General features: G+C 50.5%; 1 protein-coding gene across 1 annotated transcript in view; it reads left to right on the top strand.

The window, feature by feature from the left end:
* The window catches only part of LOC144487267 (autophagy-related protein 2 homolog A-like), a 98,200-nt gene that overhangs the window by 69,674 nt on the left and 1,026 nt on the right, over positions 1 to 27,500 (top strand). The window contains exons 16-22 of the mRNA XM_078205352.1: positions 754 to 1,024; positions 8,551 to 8,644; positions 10,969 to 11,131; positions 11,892 to 12,034; positions 14,324 to 14,478; positions 16,210 to 16,364; positions 19,036 to 19,186. Coding sequence (XP_078061478.1) covers positions 754 to 1,024; positions 8,551 to 8,644; positions 10,969 to 11,131; positions 11,892 to 12,034; positions 14,324 to 14,478; positions 16,210 to 16,364; positions 19,036 to 19,186 — 1,132 coding nt within the window. The remainder of the gene's footprint in view (positions 1 to 753; positions 1,025 to 8,550; positions 8,645 to 10,968; positions 11,132 to 11,891; positions 12,035 to 14,323; positions 14,479 to 16,209; positions 16,365 to 19,035; positions 19,187 to 27,500) is intronic.

Raw genomic sequence — 27,500 nt, 5'->3', positions numbered from 1 at the left:
CAGCGTTTGCGAGTGTCAGCGTTTGCGTGTGTGTCAGCGTTTGCGTGTGTGTCAGCGTTTGCGTGTGTGTCAACGTTTGCGAGTGTGTCAGTGTTTGCGAGTGTGTCAGTGTTTGCGAGTGTGTCAGCGTTTGCGAGTGTCTGCGTTTGCGAGTGTGTCAGCGTTTGCGAGTGTCAGCGTCTGCGAGTGTGTCAGCGTCTGCGTGTGTGTCAGCGTCTGCGTGTGTGTCAGCGTCTGCGTGTGTGTCAGCGTCTGCGAGTGTGTCAGCGTTTGCGAGTGTGTCAGCGTTTGCGAGTGTCAGCGTTTGCGAGTGTGTCAGCGTTTGCGAGTGTGTCAGCGTTTGCGAGTGTGTCAACGTTTGCGTGTGTGTCAGCGTCTGCGAGTGTGTCAGCGTCTGCGAGTGTGTCAGTGTTTGCGAGTGTCAGCGTCTGCGAGTGTGTCAGCGTCTGCGAGTGTGTCAGCGTCTGCGAGTGTGTCAGCGTTTGCGAGTGTGTCAGCGTTTGCGAGTGTGTCAGCGTTTGCGAGTGTGTCAACGTTTGCGTGTGTGTCAGCGTCTGCGAGTGTGTCAGCGTCTGCGAGTGTGTCAGTGTTTGCGAGTGTCAGCGTCTGCGAGTGTGTCAGCGTCTGCGAGTGTGTCAGCGTCTGCGAGTGTGTCAGCGTTTGCGTGTGTGTCAGCGTCTGCGTGTGTGGTGTGTGTCTGTCTCTGTATGTGGCTCAGCGCTCAGTCTTACTAATCCGACCCTTGGCTTTCAGATCCCCGGGGTGTCTGCGTTCCAAGCTGAGCCAGCCTCCGTGCTGGGACAGCCGACAGTCGTGCGTGTGACGGCCCCCAGAGCCCACCTCCGGTTGCAGTTCCCGGTGCCTGACCTCCGACCCAAAGCCGAGCGTACGCCCTGGTTCCAGAAGGCTGTGCGCAGGGAGTCCCTCCGGCTGGAGTGCACGGAGTTGACCTGTCGAACCGAACTGGGAGCCCAGGGCAGGAGCAACCCCGTCAAATACGAAGCCAGCTTCAGTGATCTACACGGTGAGTCGCACCGCTGGCTCCCTCGCTTCTCAAACACGGGCTGGCCTGCCCATACTCGGACAGTTTAGCCACAACGTGGGTTAGGCTCAACTCCAGCTCCACAGGGGAGGCGACGGCCAAGCGGTATTATCGCTAGACTATTAATCCAGAAACTCAACTAATGTTCTGGGGGACCCGGGTTCGAATCCCCGCCCACGGCAGATGGTGGAATTTGAATTCAATAAAAAATATCTGGGATTAAGAATCTACTGATGACCCATTGTGGGAAAAACCCATCTGGTTCCCTTTAGGGAAGGAAATCTGCCGTCCTTACCCCGGTCTGGCCTACATGTGACTCCAGAGCCCACAGCCAATGTGGTTGACTCTCAACTGCCCTCCAAGGGGCAACTAGGGATGGGCAATAAATGCTGGGCCCAGCCAGCGACGCCCATGTCCCACGAATTAATAAAAAAGAATTCCTTTATCAGAGTAAAAACACACCAAGACATTTCACGCTGTACAGAATCTTATCTCAGGGAAGAAGCAGTTCAGAGAAGGTTCACCAGACTCAAACCAGGAATGGGCGGGTTGTCTTGTGAGGGAAGGTCGGAGAGGTTAGGCTGGAGTTTAGAAGAGAGGCGACTCGATCGAGGCCTTTCAGATCCTGAGTGGGGATCTGGACAGGGTGGATGTGGACAGGGTGGATGTGGAGAGGGTGGATGTGGACGGTGGATGTGGAGAGGGTGGATGTGGAGAGGGTGGATGTGGAGAGGGTGGATGTGGACAGGGTGGATGTGGAGAGGGTGGATGTGGAGAGGGTGGATGTGGAGAGGGTGGATGTGGACAGGGTGGATGTGGAGAGGGTGGATGTGGACAGGGTGGATGTGGAGAGGGTGGATGTGGAGAGGGTGGATGTGGAGAGGGTGGATGTGGACAGGGTGGATGTGGAGAGGGTGGATGTGGAGAGGGCGGATGTGGAGAGGGTGGATGTGGACAGGGTGGATGTGGAGAGGGCGGATGTGGAGAGGGTGGATGTGGAGAGGGTGGATGTGGAGAGGATGGATGTGGACAGGGTGGATGTGGAGAGGGTGGATGTGGACGGTGGATGTGGAGAGGGTGGATGTGGAGAGGGTGGATGTGGACAGGGTGGATGTGGAGAGGGTGGATGTGGAGAGGGTGGATGTGGAGAGGGTGGATGTGGAGAGGGCGGATGTGGAGAGGGCGGATGTGGAGAGGGCGGATGTGGAGAGGGCGGATGTGGAGAGGGCGGATGTGGAGAGGGTGGATGTGGACAGGGTGGATGTGGAGAGGGTGGATGTGGACAGGGTGGATGTGGACAGGGTGGATGTGGACAGGGTGGATGTGGACAGGGTGGATGTGGAGAGGGCGGATGTGGAGAGGGCGGATGTGGAGAGGGCGGATGTGGAGAGGGTGGATGTGGAGAGGGTGGATGTGGACAGGGTGGATGTGGAGAGGGTGGATGTGGACAGGGTGGATGTGGAGAGGGTGGATGTGGAGAGGGTGGATGTGGAGAGGGTGGATGTGGAGAGGGTGGATGTGGAGAGGGCGGATGTGGACAGGGTGGATGTGGACAGGGTGGATGTGGAGAGGGTGGATGTGGAGAGGGTGGATGTGGACAGGGTGGATGTGGACAGGGTGGATGTGGACAGGGTGGATGTGGACAGGGTGGATGTGGAGAGGGTGGATGTGGACAGGGTGGATGTGGAGAGGGTGGATGTGGAGAGGGTGGATGTGGAGAGGGTGGATGTGGAGAGGGTGGATGTGGAGAGGGTGGATGTGGAGAGGGTGGATGTGGAGAGGGTGGATGTGGACAGGGTGGATGTGGAGAGGGTGGATGTGGAGAGGGTGGATGTGGACAGGGTGGATGTGGACAGGGTGGATGTGGAGAGGGTGGATGTGGAGAGGGTGGATGTGGAGAGGGCGGATGTGGAGAGGGTGGATGTGGAGAGGGTGGATGTGGACAGGGTGGATGTGGAGAGGGTGGATGTGGAGAGGGTGGATGTGGAGAGGGTGGATGTGGAGAGGGTGGATGTGGAGAGGGTGGATGTGGACAGGGTGGATGTGGAGAGGGTGGATGTGGAGAGGGTGGATGTGGAGAGGGTGGATGTGGAGAGGGTGGATGTGGAGAGGGTGGATGTGGAGAGGGTGGATGTGGAGAGGGTGGATGTGGAGAGGGTGGATGTGGACAGGGTGGATGTGGACAGGGTGGATGTGGAGAGGGTGGATGTGGAGAGGGTGGATGTGGAGAGGGCGGATGTGGAGAGGGCGGATGTGGAGAGGGCGGATGTGGAGAGGGCGGATGTGGAGAGGGCGGATGTGGAGAGGGCGGATGTGGAGAGGGCGGATGTGGAGAGGGCGGATGTGGAGAGGGCGGATGTGGAGAGGGCGGATGTGGAGAGGGCGGATGTGGAGAGGGCGGATGTGGAGAGGGCGGATGTGGAGAGGGCGGATGTGGAGAGGGCGGATGTGGAGAGGGCGGATGTGGAGAGGGCGGATGTGGAGAGGGCGGATGTGGAGAGGGTGGATGTGGAGAGGGTGGATGTGGAGAGGGTGGATGTGGAGAGGGTGGATGTGGAGAGGGTGGATGTGGAGAGGGTGGATGTGGAGAGGGTGGATGTGGAGAGGGTGGATGTGGAGAGGGTGGATGTGGAGAGGGTGGATGTGGAGAGGGTGGATGTGGAGAGGGTGGATGTGGAGAGGGTGGATGTGGAGAGGGTGGATGTGGAGAGGGTGGATGTGGAGAGGGTGGATGTGGAGAGGGTGGATGTGGAGAGGGTGGATGTGGACAGGGTGGATGTGGACAGGGTGGATGTGGAGAGGGTGGATGTGGAGAGGGTGGATGTGGACAGGGTGGATGTGGAGAGGGTGGATGTGGAGAGGGTGGATGTGGAGAGGGTGGATGTGGACAGGGTGGATGTGGACAGGGTGGATGTGGAGAGGGTGGATGTGGAGAGGGTGGATGTGGAGAGGATGTTTCCCCTTGTGGGAGAATCTAGAACCCGGAGCGGTGGGCGGGGGGGTGGTCACTGTGGCCCATTTCAGACGGAGATGGGGACACATGTTCTCTCTCTGAGGGTGGGGAGTCTCTGGAACTTTCTTCCTCAAAAGGCGGCGGGGGGGGGAGAGAGAGACTTGGAATATTTTTAAGGTAGAGGTGGACACATTCTTGATTAACAAGGGAGAGGGGGTTTGAGGTTATCAGGGGCGGGGGGGGGGGGGGGGTTACGCGGGGAATGTGGGGTTGAGGTTACAAACAGATCGGCCATGATCTTGCTCACAGAATCCCTACAGTGCAGAAGGAGGCCATTTGGCCCATCAAGTCTGTACTGACCACAATCCCACCCAGATCCCATTCCCATAATCCCCACATGTTTACCCTGCTAATCCCCCGACACTCGGGTCAATTTAGCATGGCCAATCCACCTAACCTGCACATCTTTGGACACTAAGGGGCAATTTAGCATGGCCAATCCACCTAACCTGCATGTCTTTTGATTTAGTTTAATTTTTGATTAATAAGGGGATCAGGGGTTATGGGGGAAAGGCAGGAGAATGGGGGATGATTGAATGGCGGAGCAGACTCGACGGGCCGAGTGGCCTAATTCTGCTCCTATGTCTTACCGTCTTATGGTTTTCAGACTGTGGGAGGAAACCGGAGCACCCGGAGGAAACCCACGCAGACACGGGGAGAACGTGCAGACTCCGCACAGACAGTGACCCGAGCCGGGAATCGAACCCGGGTCCCTGGCGCTGTGAGGCAGCAGTGCTAACCCACTGTGCCACCGTGCCCCCCCCAATTATTGAATGGGGGAGCAGGCTCCAAGGTCTGAATAGCCTTACTCCACCTCCCAATTCCTGAGTTCGCCACAGATCAAATTTGATGTCCAGTCACGGACGGCGATGGAGGCGCCAGAAGCTTGGTCAAAGAGGGAGGTTTCGTAAGGAGTGTCTGATGGGAGGAGGGGAAGGTGGGAAGGTTACGAGGGGAGAATTCCAGAGCTGAGGAAACCCAGGCAGCCATAGACACGGCTGCTCACCCAGGACGATCGCAAGCGCCGGAATTGGAGGCGTGTCCTCAGAAGCAGGAGTTATTGAGTTGACAATCCTTCGCAAGGCCAATCCTCCCAAGTCCAGCACTGAAGGAGTTTTTCTTCACGGGACATGGGCGTCGCTGGCTGGGCCAGTACTTATTGCCCATCCCTATTTTTTGATTTGATTTATTATTGTCACATGTATTAACGTACGGTAAAAAATATTGTTTCTTGCGCACTGTCCAGACAAAGCATACCGTTCATAGAGTACATAGAGGAGAAGGAAGGAGAGAGTGCAGAATGTAGGGTTACAGTCATGGCGAGGGTGTAGAGAATGTGAGGTAGGTCCATTCAAAAGTCTGACAGCAGCAGGGAAGAAGCTGTTCTTGAGTCGGTCGGTGCGTGACCTCAGACTTTTGTATCTTTTTCCCGACGGAAGAAGGTGGAAGAGAGAATGTCCGGGGTGCGTGGGGGTCCTTGATTATGTTGACTGCTTTTCCCCGAGGCAGCGGGAAGTGTAGACAGAGTCAGTGGATGGGAGGCTGGTTTGAGTGATGGGTTGGGCTTCATTCATGACCTTTTGTAGTTTCTTGCGGTCTTGGGCAGAGCAGGAGCCCAGACCAAGCTGTGATACAACCGGAAAGGATGCTTTCTATGGTGCATCTGTAAAAATTGGTTGCCCCTTGGAGGGCAGTTAAGTGTCAACCACATTGCTGTGGCTTTGGAGTCACATGTAGGCCAGACCGGGTAACGACGGAAGATTTCCTTCCCTAAAGGACATTAGTGAACCAGATGGGTTTTTCCGACCGTGGTTTCATGGTCACCATTAGAATTTTAATTCCAGATTTTTATTGAATTCAAATTTCGCCATCTGCTGTGGTGGGATTCGAACCCAGATCCCAGGTTTTCTGGTCCGGTGCTAATACCACGACGCCATTACCTCCCCCAACCGTTGGAGGTGCTGCCTTTCTGAGGCCCTGTCTGCACGGCCTCAGAGTAAAGGGACGGATCCTTTAGAACCGAGATGAGGAGGAATTTCTTCAGCCGGAGGGTAGGGGTGAATCTGTGGAATTCGTTGCCACAGAGGAGGCCGGGTCATCGAGTGTGTTGGAGACAGAGATAGATAGGGACCCGATTGGTGAGGGGGGTCAAAGGGCACGGGGAAAAGGGTGGGAGAATGGGGTTGAGAAGCTTATCAGCCATGAGGTTATGCACTTTGGAAGGAGGAATGGAGGCATAGACTATTTTCTAAATGGGAAAATGCTGAGGAAATCAGAAACACAAAGGGACTTGGGAGTCCTTGTTCAAGATTCTCTTAAGGTTCACGTGCAGGTTGGGTCGGCAGTTCGGAAGGGAAATGCAATGTTAGCATTCATTTCCAGAGGGCTAGAATACAAGAGCAGGGATGTACTTCTGAGGCTGTATAAGGCTCTGGTCAGACCCCATTTGGAGTATTGTGAGCAGTTTTGGGCCCCGTATCTAAGGAAGGATGTGCCGGCCTTGGAAAGGGTCCAGAGGAGGTTCACAAGAATGATCCCTGGAATGAAGAGCTTGTCATATGAGGAACGGTTGAGGACTCTGGGTCTGTACTCGATGGAATTTAGAAGGATGAGGGGGGGGATCTTATTGAAACTTACAGGATACTGCGAGGCCTGGATAGAGTGGACGTGGAGAGGATGTTTCCACTAGTGGGAAAAACTAGAACCAGAGGGCACAACCTCAGGCTAAAGGGGCGATCCTTTAAAACAGAGATGAGAAGGAATTTCTTCAGCCAGAGGGTGGGTGAATCTGTGGAACTCTTTGCCGCAGAAGGCTGTGGAGGCCGGGTCATTGAGTGCCTTTAAGACAGAGATAGATAGGTTCTTGATTAATAAGGGGATCAGGGGTTATGGGGAAAAGGCAGGAGAATGGGGATGAGAAAAATATCAGCCATGATCGAATGGCGGAGCAGACTCGATGGGCCGAATTGAGTCTATATCGGGCGGCACGGTAGCACAGTGGGTTAGCACTGCTGCCTCACAGCTCCAGGGACCTGGGTTTGATTCCCGGCTCGGGTCACTGTCTGTGTGGAGTCTGCACGTTCCCCCCGTGTCTGCATGGGTTTCCTCCGGGTGCTCCGAAAGACATGTTGGTTAGGTGGATTTGCCGTGCTAAATTGCCCCTTGGCGTCCAAAGATAAAAGTTTAAAGTTTATTTATTAGTCACAATAAGGCTTACATTAACACTGCAATGAAGTTACTGTGAAAATCCCCTAGTCGCCACACTCTGGCGCCTGTTCGGGTCAATGCACCCTAACCAGCACGTCTTTCAGAATGTGGGAGGAAACTGCAGCACTCGGAGGAAACCCACGCAGACACGGGGAGAATGTGCAGACTCCACACAGACAGTGACCCAAGCCGGGAATCTAACCCGGGTCCCTGGAGCTGTGAAGCAGCAGCGCTAACCCACTGTGCTACCCATTGTACTGGTTAGGTGGATTGGCCATGCTAAATTGCCCCTTAGTATCCAAAGATGTGCAGGTTAGGTGGATAGGCCATGCTAAATTGCCTCTTAGTGTCCAAAGATATACAGGTTAGGTGGATTGGCCATGCTAAATTATCCCTGAGTGTCCAAAGATGTGCAGGTTAGGTGGATTGGCCATGCTAAATTGCCCCTTTGTGTCAGTGTGATTAGCAGGGTAAATATGTGGTTATGGGGGGATAGGGCCTGGGTGGGATTGTGGTCGGTGTGGGCCCAGTGGGCCGAATGGCCTCCTTCTGCACTGTAGGGATTCTATATCCTATGATCTTCTCAGATGACCCTGAAAGAGCCTGTGGCACTGCACCCATATCTCCACTGTCCCTGGACGCATGAGCCAAGATCAGCTGAAGAAAATCTCACGCATTAACTGATCGTAAACATCGTTGCAGTGGGGTCAGGGGTCAGGGGTCAGGGGGCGGGGCGGGGGGGGGACCTTGCACTCTGCCAGTCCGCTGCTGCGTTTGATTTCACCAAACAGTGGCACCTCCACTTGCTTTATCGACTGTGGAACACTCCAGACCCTCCCAGGGATGGGAACGGCGCTACAAGAATGCAAGTCCTTTCAAACAGTCTGAGCCTGCCGCGGGTGGACAAAAAACGGCCTGGAATGGAGGAAGGCGGGGGTGGGGGGGGGGGGGGGGGGGAGAGGAAGTTCGGCAGGGTGTCTAACCCCATCCTCCCCGGGCACGATCCGCGTGAGCGTCGTGTGAGGCTGCGATGCCCCGTGAAGTTGAATAGCTGCCACCTCCGCCCAGAGGGCTCGTGGCTCTCACTGTGGGCAGCCGGTCCCAGGGGTGAACAGTGGCTGAGAGCCAGCACTCGTGGCTGAGGGAGGACGGACTGGGGGGGGGCGGGGGGGAGGGAGGGATTAGCCAGAGGGGAGACCGCAATGCGGTGAGGTGGTCGGGTTGTGCATCAGGGCCGTTGCAGAGACACTGTTGTAAAGCAGCTGCTTCTGAATCTTTGCTCCAACAGGGGTTTATGAAGATGGAGTCAATCCTGCCGTATCGTGCATCCGAGTTGTGAAAGCACCTGACAAAACTGCTGGGAGAAAGTACGTCACCCCCAAGTAAGTAACGGACCCACTGCCTGAAACCCGCCAGCCTCACAACACACATCACTGATTCACCGCACAGGGAGATTCCAACCCCCGAGCGGTTCCTGTCCTGGGAGTGTTTGATGGGGGACAGTGTAGAGGGAGCTTTACTCTGTATCTAACCTCGTGCTGTATCTGTCCTGGGAGTGTTTGATGGAGGACAGTGTATAGGGAGCTTTACTCTGTATCTAACCCCGTGCTGTACCTGTCCTGGGAGTGTTTGATGGGGACAGTGTAGAGGGAGCTTTACTCTGTATCTAACCCCGTGCTGTATCTGTCCTGGGAGTGTTTGATGGAGGACAGTGTAGAGGGAGCTTTACTCTGTATCTAACCCCGTGCTGTACCTGTCCTGGGAGTGTTTGATGGGGGACAGTGTAGAGGGAGCTTTACTCTGTGTCTAACCCCGTGCTGTATCTGTCCTGGGAGTGTTTGATGGAGGACAGTGTAGCGGGAGCTTTACTCTGTATCTAACCCCGTGCTGTATCTGTCCTGGGAGTGTTTGATGGAGGACAGTGTAGAGGGAGCTTTACTCTGTATCTAACCCCGTGCTGTACCTGTCCTGGGAGTGTTTGATGGGGGACAGTGTAGAGGGAGCTTTACTCTGTATCTAACCCCGTGCTGTATCTGTCCTGGGAGTGTTTGATGGAGGACAGTGTAGAGGGAGCTTTACTCTGTATCTAACCCCGTGCTGTACCTGTCCTGGGAGTGTTTGATGGGGACAGTGTAGAGGGAGCTTTACTCTGTATCTAACCCTGTTCTGTACCTGTCCTAGGAGTGTTTGATGGAGGACAGTGTAGAGGGAGCTTTACTCTGTATCTAATCCCGTGCTGTACCTGTCCTGGGAGTGTTTGATGGGGGACAGTGTAGAGGGAGCTTTACTCTGTATCTAACCCCGTGCTGTAGCTGTCCTAGGAGTGTTTGATGGAGGACAGTGTAGAGGGAGCTTTACTCTGTATCTAACCCCGTGCTGTACCTGTCCTGGGAGTGTTTGATGGGGGACAGTGTAGAGGGAGCTTTACTCAGTATCTAACCCCGTGCTGTACCTGTCCTGGGAGTGTTTGATGGGGGACAGTGTAGAGGGAGCTTTACTCAGTATCTAACCCCGTGCTGTACCTGTCCTGGGAGTGTTTGATGGAGGACAGTGTAGAGGGAGCTTTACTCTGTATCTAACCCCGTGCTGTACCTGTCCTGCGAGTGTTTGATGGGGGACAATGTAGAGGGAGCTTTACTCTGTATCTAACCCCGTTCTGTACCTGTCCTGGGAGTGTTTGTTGGGGGACAGTGTCGAGGGAGCTTTACTCTGACAGAGTGTGTGTGAGAGAGAGAGTGTGTGTGTGAGAGAGAGAGTGTGTGTGTGAGAGCGAGAGCGTGTGTGTGAGAGCGAGAGCGTGTGTGTGAGAGCGAGAGCGTGTGTGTGAGAGCGAGAGCGTGTGTGTGAGAGCGAGAGCGTGTGTGTGAGAGCGAGAGCGTGTGTGTGAGAGCGAGAGCGTGTGTGTGAGAGCGAGAGCGTGTGTGTGAGAGCGAGAGCGTGTGTGTGAGAGCGAGAGCGTGTGTGTGAGAGCGAGAGCGTGTGTGTGAGAGCGAGAGCGTGTGTGTGAGAGCGAGAGCGTGTGTGTGAGAGCGAGAGCGTGTGTGTGAGAGCGAGAGCGTGTGTGTGAGAGCGAGAGCGTGTGTGTGAGAGCGAGAGCGTGTGTGTGAGAGCGAGAGCGTGTGTGTGAGAGCGAGAGCGTGTGTGTGAGAGCGTGTGTGTGAGAGCGAGAGCGTGTGTGTGAGAGCGAGAGCGTGTGTGTGAGAGCGAGAGCGTGTGTGTGAGAGCGAGAGCGTGTGTGTGAGAGCGAGAGCGTGTGTGTGAGAGCGAGAGCGTGTGTGTGAGAGCGAGAGCGTGTGTGTGAGAGCGAGAGCGTGTGTGTGAGAGCGAGAGCGTGTGTGTGAGAGCGAGAGAGTGTGTGTGAGAGCGAGAGTGTGTGTGTGAGAGCGAGAGTGTGTGTGTGAGAGCGAGAGTGTGTGTGTGAGAGCGAGAGTGTGTGTGTGAGAGGGAGAGTGTGTGTGTGAGAGGGAGAGTGTGTGTGTGAGAGGGAGAGTGTGTGTGTGAGAGGGAGAGTGTGTGTGTGAGAGGGAGAGTGTGTGTGTGAGAGGGAGAGTGTGTGTGTGAGAGGGAGAGTGTGTGTGGTGGGGGGGGAGAGTGCGGGCGGTGGTGGGGGGAGAGTGCGGGCGGTGGGTGGGGGAGAGTGTGTGAGTGGTGTGGGCGTTGGAGTGTGAATCCCGCTGACGCTGTGCCCTGTTCTCCCCTTGGGCAGGTTGGTGCTGACGGTGAACCCCGGGAACAGCGGCCCCGACTGGGAGCTGCTGATGGAGAAGGCGGAGGATGTGGACCCCTCGGCCGTCGAGAGCCCGTGTGAGCTGAAGCAGCCCGAGCCGTCGCCTTTCTCATCCAAACGCACCATGTACGAGACGGAGGAGGTGAGACACCGGGCCTGACTCGCCTCAAACCGGAGCCGGGTGGAACACATCGCTCCCTCGGCGGGATCTTCCCTTCCCGGAGACTCGGGGGGGTGGGGGGGGCGGTGGCCGCGGCGGCTTTCCCAACAACCCCGGGGAGGGGGGAAATACACCAGGGAATCCCGTCAATGGCCGTGGGATCTCCGGCCAGTGGTGGGCCTTGTACCCCCGGCTGGCCTCCCGTATTCCACCATCCACTGCTCTGCGGTGTGCATCTGAACCCGTCGCAAATCCCACCCCCCCCCCAACCATCCTCACAACGCCTGGCTTTTAATATTCACAGGATCATAGAATCCCGACAGTGCAGAAGGAGGCCATTCGGCCCATCGAGTCTGCACCGACAACAAACCCACCCAGGCCCTATCCCCGTAACCCCACGTATTTACCCCCCTAATTCCTCTAACCCGCACATCTTTGGACAGTAAGGGGCAATTTAACATGGCCAATCTACTTAACCTACACATCTCTGGACACTAAGGGGCAATTTAGCATGGCCAATCCACCTAACCTGAGAACGTGCAAACTCCCGCACGGACAGTGACCCGAGGCTGGGAATCGAACCCGGGTCCCTGGCGCTGTGAGGCAGCAGCGCTAACCCACTGTGCCGCCCTTCTCCCCCTCATCCTTCTAAACTCCAGAGGGTTGAAGCCCAAACCGTTTAATCTCTGCACGTATGTTACTCCTTTCGCCCCCGAATCGTAACGCTGATTGTGATTGATAGATGGTGATTCCTGGAGATCCGGAGGAGATGGCACAGTTCCAGTCCCAGGCGCTGGGAATGTCCCAGTATGTTCTGGAGTTGACCCTGCCGGCCGTGCACCTACTGCTCCCCAGCAAGGAGTTCTACGAGAGCATCTACAACAGGTAGGGTGAGGGAGGCCCACTGGCTTCCCACCTCTTCATTGGCGCATGACCCCCCCCCCCAAACCGCAGCAGGGACGAGGGGCTGTGATGCAGAGACTGGGAGAATCTGGGATCGTTCTCCTCAGGGCAGAGAAGGCTGAGGGGGAGGTATAATTGAGGCGTTTAAAATCATGAGGCGGAGAAGAGTTTGGATGGAGTAAATGAGGAGGAAATGTTTCCCCCCCAGTGACAGGAGGGAGGGTAACCAGAGTGGGGGGGACACGGATTGAAGAGAATCAGGAAAAGAACCAGAGGTGGAGGGAGAGGAGGAGAATTTATTTTTCACACACAACGGGTTCATAGAATCCTACAGTACAGAAGGAGGCCATTCAGCCCATCGAGTCTGCACCGACCATAATCCCACCCAGGCCCTATCCCCATACATTTACCCCTGCTAGTCCCACTGACACTAAGGGGCAATTTAGCATGGCCAATCCACCTAACCCGCACATCTTTGGACACTAAGGGGCAATTTAGCATGGCCAATCCACCTAACCTACACATCTTTGGACACTAAGGGGCAATTTAGCATGGCCAATCCACCTAACCTGCACATCTTTGGACACTAAGGGACAATTTAGCATGACCAATCCACCTAACCTACACATCTTTGGACACTAAGGGGCAATTTAGCATGGCCAATCCACCTAACCTGCACATCTTTGGACACTAAGGGACAATTTAGCATGGCCAATCCACCTAACCTGCACATCTTTGGACACTAAGGGGCAATTTAGCATGGCCAATCCACCTAACCTACATATCTTTGGAGTAGCTGTGATCTGGAAGGCGCTTCCTGAGAGTGCGGCAGAAGTAGAATCAATAAAGTTTATTTATTAGTGTCACAAGTAAGGCTTACATTAACACTGCAATGAAGTTACTGTGAAAATCCCCTAGTCGCCGCACTCTGGCGCCTGTTTGGGTTACACTGAGGGAGAATTTAGCATGGCCAATGCACCCGAACCAGCACATCTTTCGGACTGTGGGAGGAAACCGGAGCCGCCGGAGGAAACCCACGCAGACACGGGGAGAACGTGCAGACTCCACACAGACAGTGACCCAAGCCGGGAATTGAACCTGGGTCCCTGGCGCTGTGAGGCAGCAGTGCTAACCCACTGTGCCACCGTGCTGCATCATGATTGGCACGGGCTTGGTGGGCCGAAGGGCCTGTCCCTGCGCTGTACTTTTCTTTGTTCTCTTTGTTCAGGACGAGGCCCGCTCTGATGGGTGTAGAACGATCCCGTGGCCACTCTCGCTTGGGTGATTTAGATTTGATTTATTATTGTCACATGTGTTGGGATACAGAGAAAAGTATTGTTTCTTGTGCGCTATACAGACAAAGCATACCGTTCATAGAGAAGGAAAGGAGAGAGTGCAGAATGTAGTGTTGCAGTCACAGCTAGGGTGTAGAGAAAGATCAACTTAATACGAGGTCGGTCCATTCAAAAGTCTGACAGCAGCAGGGAAGAAGCTGTTCTTGAGTCGGTTGGTCCGTGACCTCAGACTTTGTATCTTTTTCCCGACGGAAGAAGGTGGAAGAGAGAATGTCCGGGGTGCGTGGGGTCCTTGATTATGCTGGCTGCTTTTCCCCGAGGCAGCGGGAAGTGTAGACAGAGTCAATGGATGGGAGGCTGGGTTTGTGTGATGGGACTGGACCTTTTGTAGTTTCTTGTGGTTTTGGGCAGAGCAGGAGCCCCAGACCAAGCTGTGATACATCCGGAAAGGATGCTTTCTATGGTGCGTCTGTAAAAGTTGGTGAGAGTCGTAGCGGACATGCTGAATTTCCTTAGCCTCCTAAGAAAGTAGAGTGGTGGGTGGGTGTGGGCAGGGGAGGGGTGTTCTCAGTGCCCTGGGGGTGGGGCGGGGGGGTGGGGGGAGTCAATGCTTACCCCCAACCAAGATTGGTGGGAAACAGATGATCCAGTCTTTTTTTTTATTGTGTTTGTGAGAGCGAGCTGGGCACAAAATGGCCGCCGCAGCCTACTCCCCTCCCCTCACCTTTCAGAACTACTCCCGTCAGCTGTGGATGCTTTAGGACCTGCTGGGGTGGGGGATGTGAAAGGTGCTATAGAAATGCAAGTCTTTCTTTTGGGCGGGGGGCGGTGGCGGGACAGAGGGTGGGTTTAGTGTGTGTACCCGGGCGGTGGGTTGAGAACCATACGGGGGTTGGGTGGGTGGGTGGGGGGGGGGGAGTGCCGACGGAGTATTTGTGACTCGCCTCTGTGCTTCTGTCTCCCCTCCGAACCTCAGGATCAACAACGACTTGCTGATGTGGACGCCGGCCGCACCAGCGGCGAGCGAGGTGGCGCAGGGTACGGGCACCGGGGCAGTCCACCCTCTGCTGCTGGGCTGCATGCCCTTTGCCCAGGACAACTTCCGCCTCTGCAAGTCGGCCTTCAGACTGGGTGAGCCTTGATCACCGCGTCCCGCGCACCCTCCTGACCTTTCAGCCGAACGGCACTGGAAATAGGGACAGGAGTAGGCCATTCGGCTCCTCAGGCCCCTGCTCCACCATTCAACGGGAGTGTGACTGATCCGACCGACATTCCTCACTGTCCTGCCCTTTTCCCCGCAACCCTTGATTCCTTTACTGATCAAAAACTTGTCTATCGCAACCCTAAATATCATAGACTCCCTACAGTGCAGAAGGAGGCCATTTGGCCCATCAGGTCTGCACCCTCTCTCCCAACAGAGCTTCTAACCCAGGCTCACCCCTCCCCCGTCTATTCCCTTAACCCCACGTATTTACCTTGCTAATCCCCCTAATTTACACATCTTTGGACACTAAGGGACAATTTAGCATGGCTAATCCCCCTAATTTACACATCTTTGGACACTGAGGGACAATTTAGCATGGCCAATCCACCTAACCTGCACATCTTTGGACACTAAGGGGCAATTTAGCATGGGCAATCCACCTAACCTGCACATCTTTGGACACTAAGGGGCAATTTAGCATGGCCAATCCACCTAACCTGCACATCTTTGGACACTAAGGGACAATTTAGCATGGCTAATCCCCCTAATTTACACATCTTTGGACACTAAGGGACAATTTAGCATGGCCAATCCACCTAATCTGCACATTTTTGGACACTGAGGGGCAATTTAGCATGGCCAATCCACCGAACCTGCACATCTTTGGACACTAAGGGGCAATTTAGCATGGGCAATCCACCTAACCTGCACATCTTTGGACACTAAGGGGCAATTTAGTATGGGCTATCAACCCTAACCTGCCCATCTCTGGACACTGAGGGAGAATTTAGCATGGCCAATCTACCTAACCTGCACATCTTTGGACACTAAGGGGCGATTTAGCATGGCCAATCCACCTAACCTACACATCTTTGGACACTAAGGGGCAATTTAGCATGGCCCATCCCCCTAACCCGCACATCTTTGGACACTAAGGGGCAATTTAGCACGGCCAATCCACCTAACCTGCACATCTTTGCACACTAAGGGGCAATTTAGCATGGCCAATCCACCTAATCTGCACATTTTTGGACACTGAGGGGCAATTTAGCATGGCCAATCCACCGAACCTGCACATCTTTGGACACTAAGGGGCAATTTAGCATGGGCAATCCACCTAACCTGCACATCTTTGGACACTAAGGGGCAATTTAGTATGGGCTATCAACCCTAACCTGCCCATCTCTGGACACTGAGGGAGAATTTAGCATGGCCAATCTACCTAACCTGCACATCTTTGGACACTAAGGGGCAACTTAGCACGGCCAATCCACCTAACCTGCACATCTTTGCACACTAAGGGGCAATTTAGCACGGCCAATCCACCTAACCCGCACATCTTTCGGACTGTGGGAGGAAACGGGAGCACCCGGAGGAAACCCAAGCAGACACAGGGAGAACGTGCAGACTCCACACAGACAGTGACCCAAGCCGGGAATCGAACCCAGGTCGCTGGAGCTGTGAGGCAGCAGTGCTAACCACTGTGCCGCCGTGCCGCCCCACTCATTCCTCTAAATCCACATGAGTAGAGTCACAACCTGATTACGCTTTCCTTCATCAGACGATCCCTCCGTACCGGGGATCACCCTAGCTTGTGCGTGGCCAGGGGCATGTGTCCTGCCGAGGCGGGGAACTTACGAGCTGTGCTTTGCCCCTAGACTCTGACTCCGAGGATGAGGATTCACACTTCTACTCGGCTGAGGAGAATGGGAGGAGGAGGAAGATGGAGGCTAGGAGGGGGAGGACGCAGAGCTTCCTCTCGGCTGTCGTGAACATCGGAAAAGGGAGGGTCACAGCTCTGACTGAGTGGAAGGTGAGCCGGGCACTGGGGCGGCGGGGAGGAGGGGAGGGGGCTCGATTCCGGCCTTGGCAGACTGCGTGGAGTTTGCACGTTTTCCCCCCCTGTCTGCGTGGCTTTCCTTCAGGTGCTTCAGTTTCCTCCAAAGATGTGCGGGTTAGGTGGATTGGCCATGCTAAATTGCCCCTTAGTGTCCAAAGATGTGCTGGTTAGGTGGATTGGCCATGCTAAATTGCCCCTTAGTGTCCAAAGATGTGTAGGTTAGGTGGATTGGCCATGCTAAATTGTCCCTTAGTGTCCAAAGATGCGCAGGTTAGGGGGATTGGCCGTGCTAAATTGCCCCCTTAGTGTCCAAAGATGTGCAGGTTAGGTGGATTGGCCATGCTAAATTGCCCCTTAGTGTCCAAAGATGTGTAGGTTAGGTGGATTGGCCATGCTAAATTGTCCCTTAGTGTCCAAAGATGTGTAGGTTAGGTGGATTGGCCATGCTAAATTGCCCCCTTAGTGTCCAAAGATGTGCAGGTTAGGTGGATTGGCCATGCTAAATTGCCCCTTAGTGTCCAAAGATGTGCAGGTTAGGGGGATTGGCCGTGCTAAATTGCCCCCTTAGTGTCCAAAGATGCGCAGGTTAGGGGGATTGGCCATGCTAAATTGCCCCTTAGTGTCCAAAGATGTGTAGGTTAGGTGGATTGGCCATGCTAAATTGTCCCTTAGTGTCCAAAGATGTGCAGGTTAGGTGGATTGGCCATGCTAAATTGCCCCCTTAGTGTCCAAAGATGTGCAGGTTAGGTGGATTGGCCATGCTAAATTGCCCCTTAGTGTCCAAAGATGTGCAGGTTAGGGGGATTGGCCGTGCTAAATTGCCCCCTTAGTGTCCAAAGATGCGCAGGTTAGGGGGATTGGCCATGCTAAATTGCTCCTTAGTGTCCAAAGATGTGCAGGTTAGGTGGATTGGCCGTGCTAAATTGCCCCCTTAGTGTCCAAAGATGCGCAGGTTAGGGGGATTGGCCATGCTAAATTGCACCTTAGTGTCCAAAGATGTGCAGGTTAGGTGGATTGGCCGTGCTAAATTGCCCCCTTAGTGTCCAAAGATGCGCAGGTTAGGGGGATTGGCCATGCTAAATTGCCCCTTAGTGTCCAAAGATGCGCAGGTTAGGTGGATTGGCCATGCTAAATTGCCCCCTTCGTGTCCAAAGATGTGCACGTTAGGTGGATTGGCCATGCTAAATTGCCCCTTTGTGTCCAAAGATGCGCAGGTTAGGGGGATTGGCCATGCTAAATTGCCCCTTAGTGTCCAAAGATGTGCAGGTTAGGGGGATTGGTCGTGCTAAATTGCCCCCTTAGTGTCCAAAGATGTGCAGGTTAGGTGGATTGGCCATACTAAATGCACAGGGTTACGCGGATAGGGGAGGGCTTGGGCAGAATGTTCTTTTGGGGAATCAGTGCAGGCGTCTGCACTGGATGGACCATAGAATCCCTACAGTGTAGTGTTAGAATGTAACCTGTGACAAATTTGTATTGGATGTAATGTGACCAATGGGAAGAAAATGTAAGGGTCAGCTGACCCAGTAGAACATGGAACCAATTGCAGAGTGATGTATGTCAGCTGACCAGCTGATTCACTATAAATAAGGAACGATGTCGAATTGTCGGGAGTTTGGAGCGGCCCAGGTCGAGGCCCCAAGTTTGGAGTCATGATGTTTCTTTATTAAACCCTTTCTTTGATTTATAAGTTGGAGTAAGTTTTGTTGTTGTTTTATTAGCTGCATTTTGAAGAGTTCCTTCTGAAGAAACATGCAGAAGGAGGCCATTCGGCCCATCGAGCCTGCACCGACCACAATCCCACCCAGGCCCTATCCCCATAAACCTACTTATATACCCTGATATTATGGGGCAATTTAGCATGGCCAATCCACCTAACCCGCACATCTTTGGATACTAAGGGGCAATTTAGCATGGCCAATCCACCTAACCTATACATCTTTGGTCACTAAGGGGCAATTTAGCATGGCCAATCCACCTAACCTGCACATCTTTGGTCACTAAGGGGCAATTTAGCATGGCCAATCCACCTAACCTGCACATCTTTGGTCACTAAGGGGCAATTTAGCATGGCCAATCCATCTAACCTGCACATCTTTCGGATTATGGGAGGAAACCGGAGCACCCGGAGGAAACCCACGCAGACAAGGGGGGAGAACGCACAGACAGTAACCCAAGGCCGGAATTGAACCCGGGTCCCTGGCGCTGTGAGGCAACAGTGATAACCCATTGTGCCGCAGTGCGGGATTCTGCGGGATTATATAGGTGGGAATTATTTCACGCAGCGAATGGCTGCGATCTGGAAGGCGCTGTCTGAAAGGGCGGTGGAACCTTTGAGCTCGGAATCGGATAGTTGAAGGTTGGGAATTCGCGGGGTTGTGGAGACTAAGCCGGGACAGAGTGGGACTAATTGGGTCGCTCTGTCAAAGAGCCAGCACAGGCACGACGGGCTGAATGGTCACCTCCTGTGCTGTACAGTTCGGTTCCATCATTCGGTGTTAGACAAGAGTTTGTGGGGTTACGGAATCAAGGTGGAGTTAAGGTACAGAAGAGCCAATGCCCCAGTCAAGGGGCTGAATGGCCTCCCAAAGAGCGGGCCTGGCTATTTCACCACCTGACACTGGTCTGTCTTTTCCTTCTGCAGGGCGAGGCGGAGAAGACAGCGTGCGGGCTTCACGGAGAACTGGTCCTCGATGTGGAAAACGGCACCATCTTCAGTGTCTCCCAGTACAAGGGGCAGCCTGACCTCAGCTACCTGTGCATCGAATCCAGCAAAGTGGCGTTGTACCAGAAAGGTACGGTATACTCTGTGGCCAACAGGGGGGGCCCTACGTGAACAAGCCTTAAAACCAGTGTGGGCAGTGGGACCCTCCCCTCATAGCAGCTCTCCAAGGCAGGCCGTATCGTTAGGCCAACACACAAAGGGGTCCCAGCCTGTGCTGGGTTGGCGGACGGATGCTCAGTTGACTTAATTCTGGGCTAGTGGGAGGGTGTGATATTTATCCAGAATTACTGTTTCTGGCACCTGTTGTCGATTAACCCGTGGTTAACTCCGCGGGTTGGTCAGTCCTTGTCTCATTATAACCCTCCACACCAACACACCAGTCCAAAACACACAACAGATTAGTGCAAACAGACAGGAGAGGACACATTCTTTCATCCACTCTCTCAGAGAGCGCGCCTTCGTTACTGAGAATTACACTCTCCTCGTTAATGAGGATTACACTCTCCTCGTTAATGAGAATTACACTCCTCGTTAATGAGAGTTACACTCTCCGTGAATGAGAATTACACTCTCCTCGTTAATGAGAATTACACTCTCCCCGTTAATGAGAATTACACTCTCCTCGTTAATGAGAATTACACTCCCCTCGTTAATGAGAATTACACTCCTCGTTAATGAGAATTACACTCTCCCCGTTAATGAGAATTACACTCTCCTCGTTAATGAGAATTACACTCCCTCGTTAATGAGAATTACACTCTCCTCGTTAATGAGAATTACACTCCCCTCGTTAATGAGAATTACACTCTCCTCGTTAATGAGAATTACACTCCCCCGTGAATGAGAATTACACTCTCCTCGTGAATGAGAATTACACTCCCCCGTTAATGAGAGTTACACTCTCCGTGAATGAGAATTACACACTCCCCGTTAATGAGAATTACACTCCCCCGTTAATGAGAATTACACTCTCCGTGAATGAGAATTACACTCCCCTCGTTAATGAGAATTACACTCTCCTCGTGAATGAGAATTACACTCTCCTCGTGAATGAGAATTACACTCTCCCCTCGTTAATGAGAATTACACTCCCTCGTTAATGAGAATTACACTCCCTCGTTAATGAGAATTACACTCCCCGTTAATGAGAATTACACTCCCCGTGAATGAGAATTACACTCCCCTCGTGAATGAGAATTACACTCCCTCGTTAATGAGAATTACACTCCCCGTTAATGAGAATTACACTCCCCGTGAATGAGAATTACACTCCCCTCGTGAATGAGAATTACACTCCCTCGTTAATGAGAATTACACTCCCCGTTAATGAGAATTACACTCCCCGTGAATGAGAATTACACTCCCCTCGTGAATGAGAATTACACTCTCCTCGTTAATGAGAATTACACTCTCCTCGTTAATGAGGATTACACTCCCCGTGAATGAGAATTACACTCCCCGTTAATGAGGATTACACTCCCCGTGAATGAGAATTACACTCCCCTCGTTAATGAGGATTACACTCCCCGCGAATGAGAATTACACTCCCCTCGTTAATGAGGATTACACTCTCCTCGTTAATGAGGATTACACTCCCCGTTAATGAGAATTACACTCTCCCCGTTAATGAGAATTACACTCTCCTCGTTAATGAGGATTACACTCCCTCGTTAATGAGAATTACACTCTCCTCGTTAATGAGAATTACACTCTCCTCGTTAATGAGGATTACACTCCCCGTTAATGAGAATTACACTCCCTCGTTAATGAGAATTACACTCTCCTCGTTAATGAGAATTACACTCCCCTCGTTAATGAGAATTACACTCTCCTCGTTAATGAGAATTACACTCCCCCGTGAATGAGAATTACACTCTCCTCGTGAATGAGAATTACACTCCCCCGTTAATGAGAGTTACACTCTCCGTGAATGAGAATTACACACTCCCCGTTAATGAGAATTACACTCCCCCGTTAATGAGAATTACACTCTCCGTGAATGAGAATTACACTCCCCTCGTTAATGAGAATTACACTCTCCTCGTGAATGAGAATTACACTCTCCTCGTGAATGAGAATTACACTCTCCCCTCGTTAATGAGAATTACACTCCCTCGTTAATGAGAATTACACTCCCTCGTTAATGAGAATTACACTCCCCGTTAATGAGAATTACACTCCCCGTGAATGAGAATTACACTCCCCTCGTGAATGAGAATTACACTCCCTCGTTAATGAGAATTACACTCCCCGTTAATGAGAATTACACTCCCCGTGAATGAGAATTACACTCCCCTCGTGAATGAGAATTACACTCCCTCGTTAATGAGAATTACACTCCCCGTTAGTGAGAATTACACTCCCCGTGAATGAGAATTACACTCCCCTCGTGAATGAGAATTACACTCTCCTCGTTAATGAGAATTACACTCTCCTCGTTAATGAGGATTACACTCCCCGTGAATGAGAATTACACTCCCCGTTAATGAGGATTACACTCCCCGTGAATGAGAATTACACTCCCCTCGTTAATGAGGATTACACTCCCCGCGAATGAGAATTACACTCCCCTCGTTAATGAGGATTACACTCTCCTCGTTAATGAGGATTACACTCCCCGTTAATGAGAATTACACTCTCCCCGTTAATGAGAATTACACTCTCCTCGTTAATGAGGATTACACTCCCTCGTTAATGAGAATTACACTCTCCTCGTTAATGAGAATTACACTCTCCTCGTTAATGAGGATTACACTCCCCGTTAATGAGAATTACACTCCCCTCGTTAATGAGGATTACACTCCCCGTGAATGAGAATTACACTCCCTCGTTAATGAGAATTACACTCCCCCCGTTAATGAGAATTACACTCTCCTCGTTAATGAGAATTACACTCCCCTCGTTAATGAGAATTACACTCCCTCGTTAATGAGAATTACACTCCCTCGTTAATGAGAATTACACTCCCCTCGTTAATGAGAATTACACTCTCCTCGTTAATGAGGATTACACTCCCCTCGTTAATGAGAATTACACTCTCCTCGTTAATGAGGATTACACTCCCTCGTTAATGAGAATTACACTACCCCCGTTAATGAGAATTACACTCTCCTCGTTAATGAGAATTACACTCCCCGTTAATGAGAATTACACTCTCCTCGTTAATGAGAATTACACTCCCCCCGTTAATGAGAATTACACTCCCCGTTAATGAGAATTACACTCCCCCCGTTAATGAGAATTACACTCTCCCCGTTAATGAGAATTACACTCCCCCCGTTAATGAGAATTACACTCTCCCCGTTAATGAGAATTACACTCCCCGTGAATGAGAATTACACTCCCCTCGTTAATGAGGATTACACTCCCCGTGAATGAGAATTACACACTCCCGTTAATGAGAATTACACTCTCCCGTTAATGAGAATTACACTCTCCCCGTTAATGAGGATTACACTCCCCGTGAATGAGAATTACACACTCCCGTTAATGAGAATTACACTCTCCCGTTAATGAGAATTACACTCTCCCCGTTAATGAGGATTACACTCCCCGTGAATGAGAATTACACTCCCCTCGTTAATGAGAATTACACTCCCCGTGAATGAGAATTACACTCTCCTCGTTAATGAGAATTACACTCTCCTCGTTAATGAGGATTACACTCTCCTCGTTAATGAGGATTACACTCCCCGTTAATGAGAATTACACTCTCCTCGTTAATGAGAATTACACTCTCCTCGTTAATGAGAATTACACTCCCCTCGTTAATGAGAATTACACTCCCCTCGTTAATGAGGATTACACTCTCCTCGTTAATGAGGATTACACTCCCCGTTAATGAGAATTACACTCTCCCCGTTAATGAGGATTACACTCCCCGTTAATGAGGATTACACTCTCCTCGTTAATGAGGATTACACTCCCCGTTAATGAGAATTACACTCTCCTGGTTAATGAGAATTACACACTCCCCGTTAATGAGAATTACACTCTCCTCGTTAATGAGGATTACACACCCCGTTAATGAGAATTACACTCCCCTCGTTAATGAGAATTACACACTCCCCGTTAATGAGAATTACACTCCCCCGTTAATGAGAATTACACTCCCCGTTAATGAGAATTACACTCTCCTCGTTAATGAGAATTACACTCCCCTCGTTAATGAGTATTACACACTCCCCGTTAATGAGAATTACACTCTCCTCGTTAATGAGTATTACACACTCCCCGTTAATGAGAATTACACTCCCCGTTAATGAGAATTACACTCTCCTCGTTAATGAGGATTACACACCCCGTTAATGAGAATTACACTCCCCTCGTTAATGAGAATTACACACTCCCCGTTAATGAGAATTACACTCCCCCGTTAATGAGAATTACACTCTCCTCGTTAATGAGAATTACACTCTCCTCGTTAATGAGAATTACACACTCCCCGTTAATGAGAATTACACTCTCCTCGTTAATGAGAATTACACTCTCCCCGTTAATGAGAATTACACTCCCCTCGTTAATGAGAATTACACACTCCCCGTTAATGAGAATTACACTCACCTCGTTAATGAGAATTACACTCCCCATTAATGAGAATTACACTCTCCTCGTTAATGAGAATTACACTTCCCGTTAATGAGAATTACACTCTCCTCGTTAATGAGAATTACACTTCCCGTTAATGAGAATTACACTCTCCTCGTTAATGAGAATTACAGTCCCCTTTAATGAGAATTACCCTCTCCTCGTAAATGAGAATTACACTCCCAGTTAATGAGAATTACACTCCCCTCGTTAATGAGAATTACACTCTCCTCGTTAATGAGAATTACACACTCCCCGTTAATGAGAATTACACTCTCCCCTCGTTAATGAGAATTACACTCTCCTCGTTAATGAGAATTACACTCCCCGTTAATGAGAATTACACTCTCCTGGTTAATGAGGATTACACTCCCCGTTAATGAGAATTACACTCTCCCCGTTAATGAGAATTACACTCTCCTCGTTAATGAGAATTACACTCTCCCCGTTAATGAGAATTACACTCCCCTCGTTAATGAGGATTACACTCCCCGTTAATGAGAATTACACTCTCCTCGTTAATGAGAATTACACTCCCCTCGTTAATGAGAATTACACACTCCCCGTTAATGAGAATTACACTCTCCTCGTTAATGAGAATTACACACTCCCCGTTAATGAGAATTACACTCTCCTCGTTAATGAGGATTACACTCTCCTCGTTAATGAGGATTACACTCCCCGTTAATGAGAATTACACTCTCCTGGTTAATGAGAATTACACACTCCCCGTTAATGAGAATTACACTCTCCTCGTTAATGAGGATTACACACCCCGTTACTGAGAATTACACTCCCCTCGTTAATGAGAATTACACACTCCCCGTTAATGAGAATTACACTCCCCCGTTAATGAGAATTACATTCTCCGTTAATGAGTATTACACTCCCTCGTTAATGAGAATTACACTCTCCTCGTTAATGAGAATTACACTCCCCTCGTTAATGAGAATTACACACTCCCCGTTAATGAGAATTACACTCTCCTCGTTAATGAGAATTACACACTCCCCGTTAATGAGAATTACACTCTCCTCGTTAATGAGAATTACACTCTCCCCGTTAATGAGAATTACACTCCCCTCGTTAATGAGAATTACACACTCCCCGTTAATGAGAATTACACTCCCTCGTTAATGAGAATTACACTCCCCATTAATGAGAATTACACTCTCCTCGTTAATGAGAATTACACTTCCCGTTAATGAGAATTACACTCTCCTCGTTAATGAGAATTACACTTCCCGTTAATGAGAATTACACTCTCCTCGTTAATGAGAATTACAGTCCCCTTTAATGAGAATTACACTCTCCTCGTAAATGAGAATTACACTCCCCGTTAATGAGAATTACACTCCCCTCGTTAATGAGAATTACACTCTCCTCGTTAATGAGAATTACACTCCCCTCGTTAATGAGAATTACACTCTCCGTTAATGAGAATTACACTCCCCTCGTTAATGAGAATTACACTCCCCTCGTTAATGAGAATTACACTCTCCCCGTTAATGAGAATTACACTCTCCCCTCGTTAATGAGAATTACTCTCTCCTCGTTAATGAGAATTACACTCTCCTCGTTAATGAGAATTACACTCCCCGTTAATGAGAATTACACTCCCCTCGTTAATGAGAATTACACTCTCCTCGTTAATGAGAATTACACACTCCCCGTTAATGAGAATTACACTCTCCTCGTTAATGAGAATTACACTCTCCCCGTTAATGAGAATTACACTCCCCTCGTTAATGAGAATTACACACTCCCCGTTAATGAGAATTACACTCACCTCGTTAATGAGAATTACACTCCCCATTAATGAGAATTACACTCTCCTCGTTAATGAGAATTACACTTCCCGTTAATGAGAATTACACTCTCCTCGTTAATGAGAATTACACTTCCCGTTAATGAGAATTACACTCTCCTCGTTAATGAGAATTACAGTCCCCTTTAATGAGAATTACACTCTCCTCGTAAATGAGAATTACACTCCCCGTTAATGAGAATTACACTCCCCTCGTTAATGAGAATTACACTCTCCTCGTTAATGAGAATTACACACTCCCCGTTAATGAGAATTACACTCTCCTCGTTAATGAGAATTACACTCCCTCGTTAATGAGAATTACACTCTCCCCGTTAATGAGAATTACACTCTCCTCGTTAATGAGAATTACACTCTCCCCGTTAATGAGAATTACACTCCCCTCGTTAATGAGGATTACACTCCCCGTTAATGAGAATTACACTCTCCTCGTTAATGAGAATTACACTCTCCTCGTTAATGAGAATTACACTCCCCTCGTTAATGAGAATTACACTCCCCTCGTTAATGAGGATTACACTCCCCTCGTTAATGAGAATTACACTCCCCTCGTTAATGAGAATTACACTCCCCTCGTTAATGAGGATTACACTCCCCGTTAATGAGAATTACACTCTCCTCGTTAATGAGAATTACACTCCCCTCGTTAATGAGAATTACACTCCCCTCGTTAATGAGGATTACACTCCCCGTTAATGAGAATTACACTCTCCTCGTTAATGAGAATTACACTCCCCTCGTTAATGAGAATTACACTCCCCTCGTTAATGAGGATTACACTCCCCGTTAATGAGAATTACACACTCCCCGTTAATGAGAATTACACACTCCCCGTTAATGAGAATTACACACTCCCCGTTAATGAGAATTACACTCTCCTCGTTAATGAGGATTACACACCCCGTTAATGAGAATTACACTCCCCTCGTTAATGAGAATTACACACTCCCCGTTAATGAGAATTACACTCCCCCGTTAATGAGAATTACACTCTCCTCGTTAATGAGAATTACACTCCCCTCGTTAATGAGAATTACACACTCCCCGTTAATGAGAATTACACTCTCCTCGTTAATGAGAATTACACACTCCCCGTTAATGAGAATTACACTCTCCTCGTTAATGAGAATTACACTCCCCATTAATGAGAATTACACTCTCCTCGTTAATGAGAATTACACTTCCCGTTAATGAGAATTACACTCTCCTCGTTAATGAGAATTACACTTCCCGTTAATGAGAATTACACTCTCCTCGTTAATGAGAATTACAGTCCCCTTTAATGAGAATTACACTCTCCTCGTAAATGAGAATTACACTCCCCGTTAATGAGAATTACACTCCCCTCGTTAATGAGAATTACACTCTCCTCGTTAATGAGAATTACACTCCCCTCGTTAATGAGAATTACACTCTCCGTTAATGAGAATTACACTCCCCTCGTTAATGAGAATTACACTCCCCTCGTTAATGAGAATTACACTCTCCCCGTTAATGAGAATTACACTCTCCCCTCGTTAATGAGAATTACACTCCCCTCGTTAATGAGAATTACACTCTCCTCGTTAATGAGAATTACACTCTCCTCGTTAATGAGAATTACACTCTCCTCGTTAATGAGAATTACACTCCCCGTTAATGAGAATTACACTCCCCTCGTTAATGAAAATAACACTCTGCTCGTTAATGAGAATTACACTCCCCTCGTTAATGAGAATTACACTCCCCCCGTTAATGAGAATTACACTCCCCTCGTTAATGAAAATTACACTCTCCTCGTTAATGAGAATTACACTCCCCCCGTTAATGAGAATTACACTCCCCTCGTTAATGAGAATTACACTCTCCTCGTTAATGAGAATTACACTCTCCTCGTTAATGAGAATTACACTCTCCTCGTTAATGAGAATTACACTCCCCGTTAATGAGAATTACACTCCCTCGTTAATGAGAATTACACTCCCCGTTA

This window comes from Mustelus asterias, unplaced genomic scaffold (assembly GCF_964213995.1).
Source record: "Mustelus asterias unplaced genomic scaffold, sMusAst1.hap1.1 HAP1_SCAFFOLD_685, whole genome shotgun sequence".
NCBI classification, from domain to species: domain Eukaryota; kingdom Metazoa; phylum Chordata; class Chondrichthyes; order Carcharhiniformes; family Triakidae; genus Mustelus; species Mustelus asterias.
Note: the sequence above shows the minus strand (reverse complement) of the source record. Positions and strands in the feature narration are given on the sequence as shown.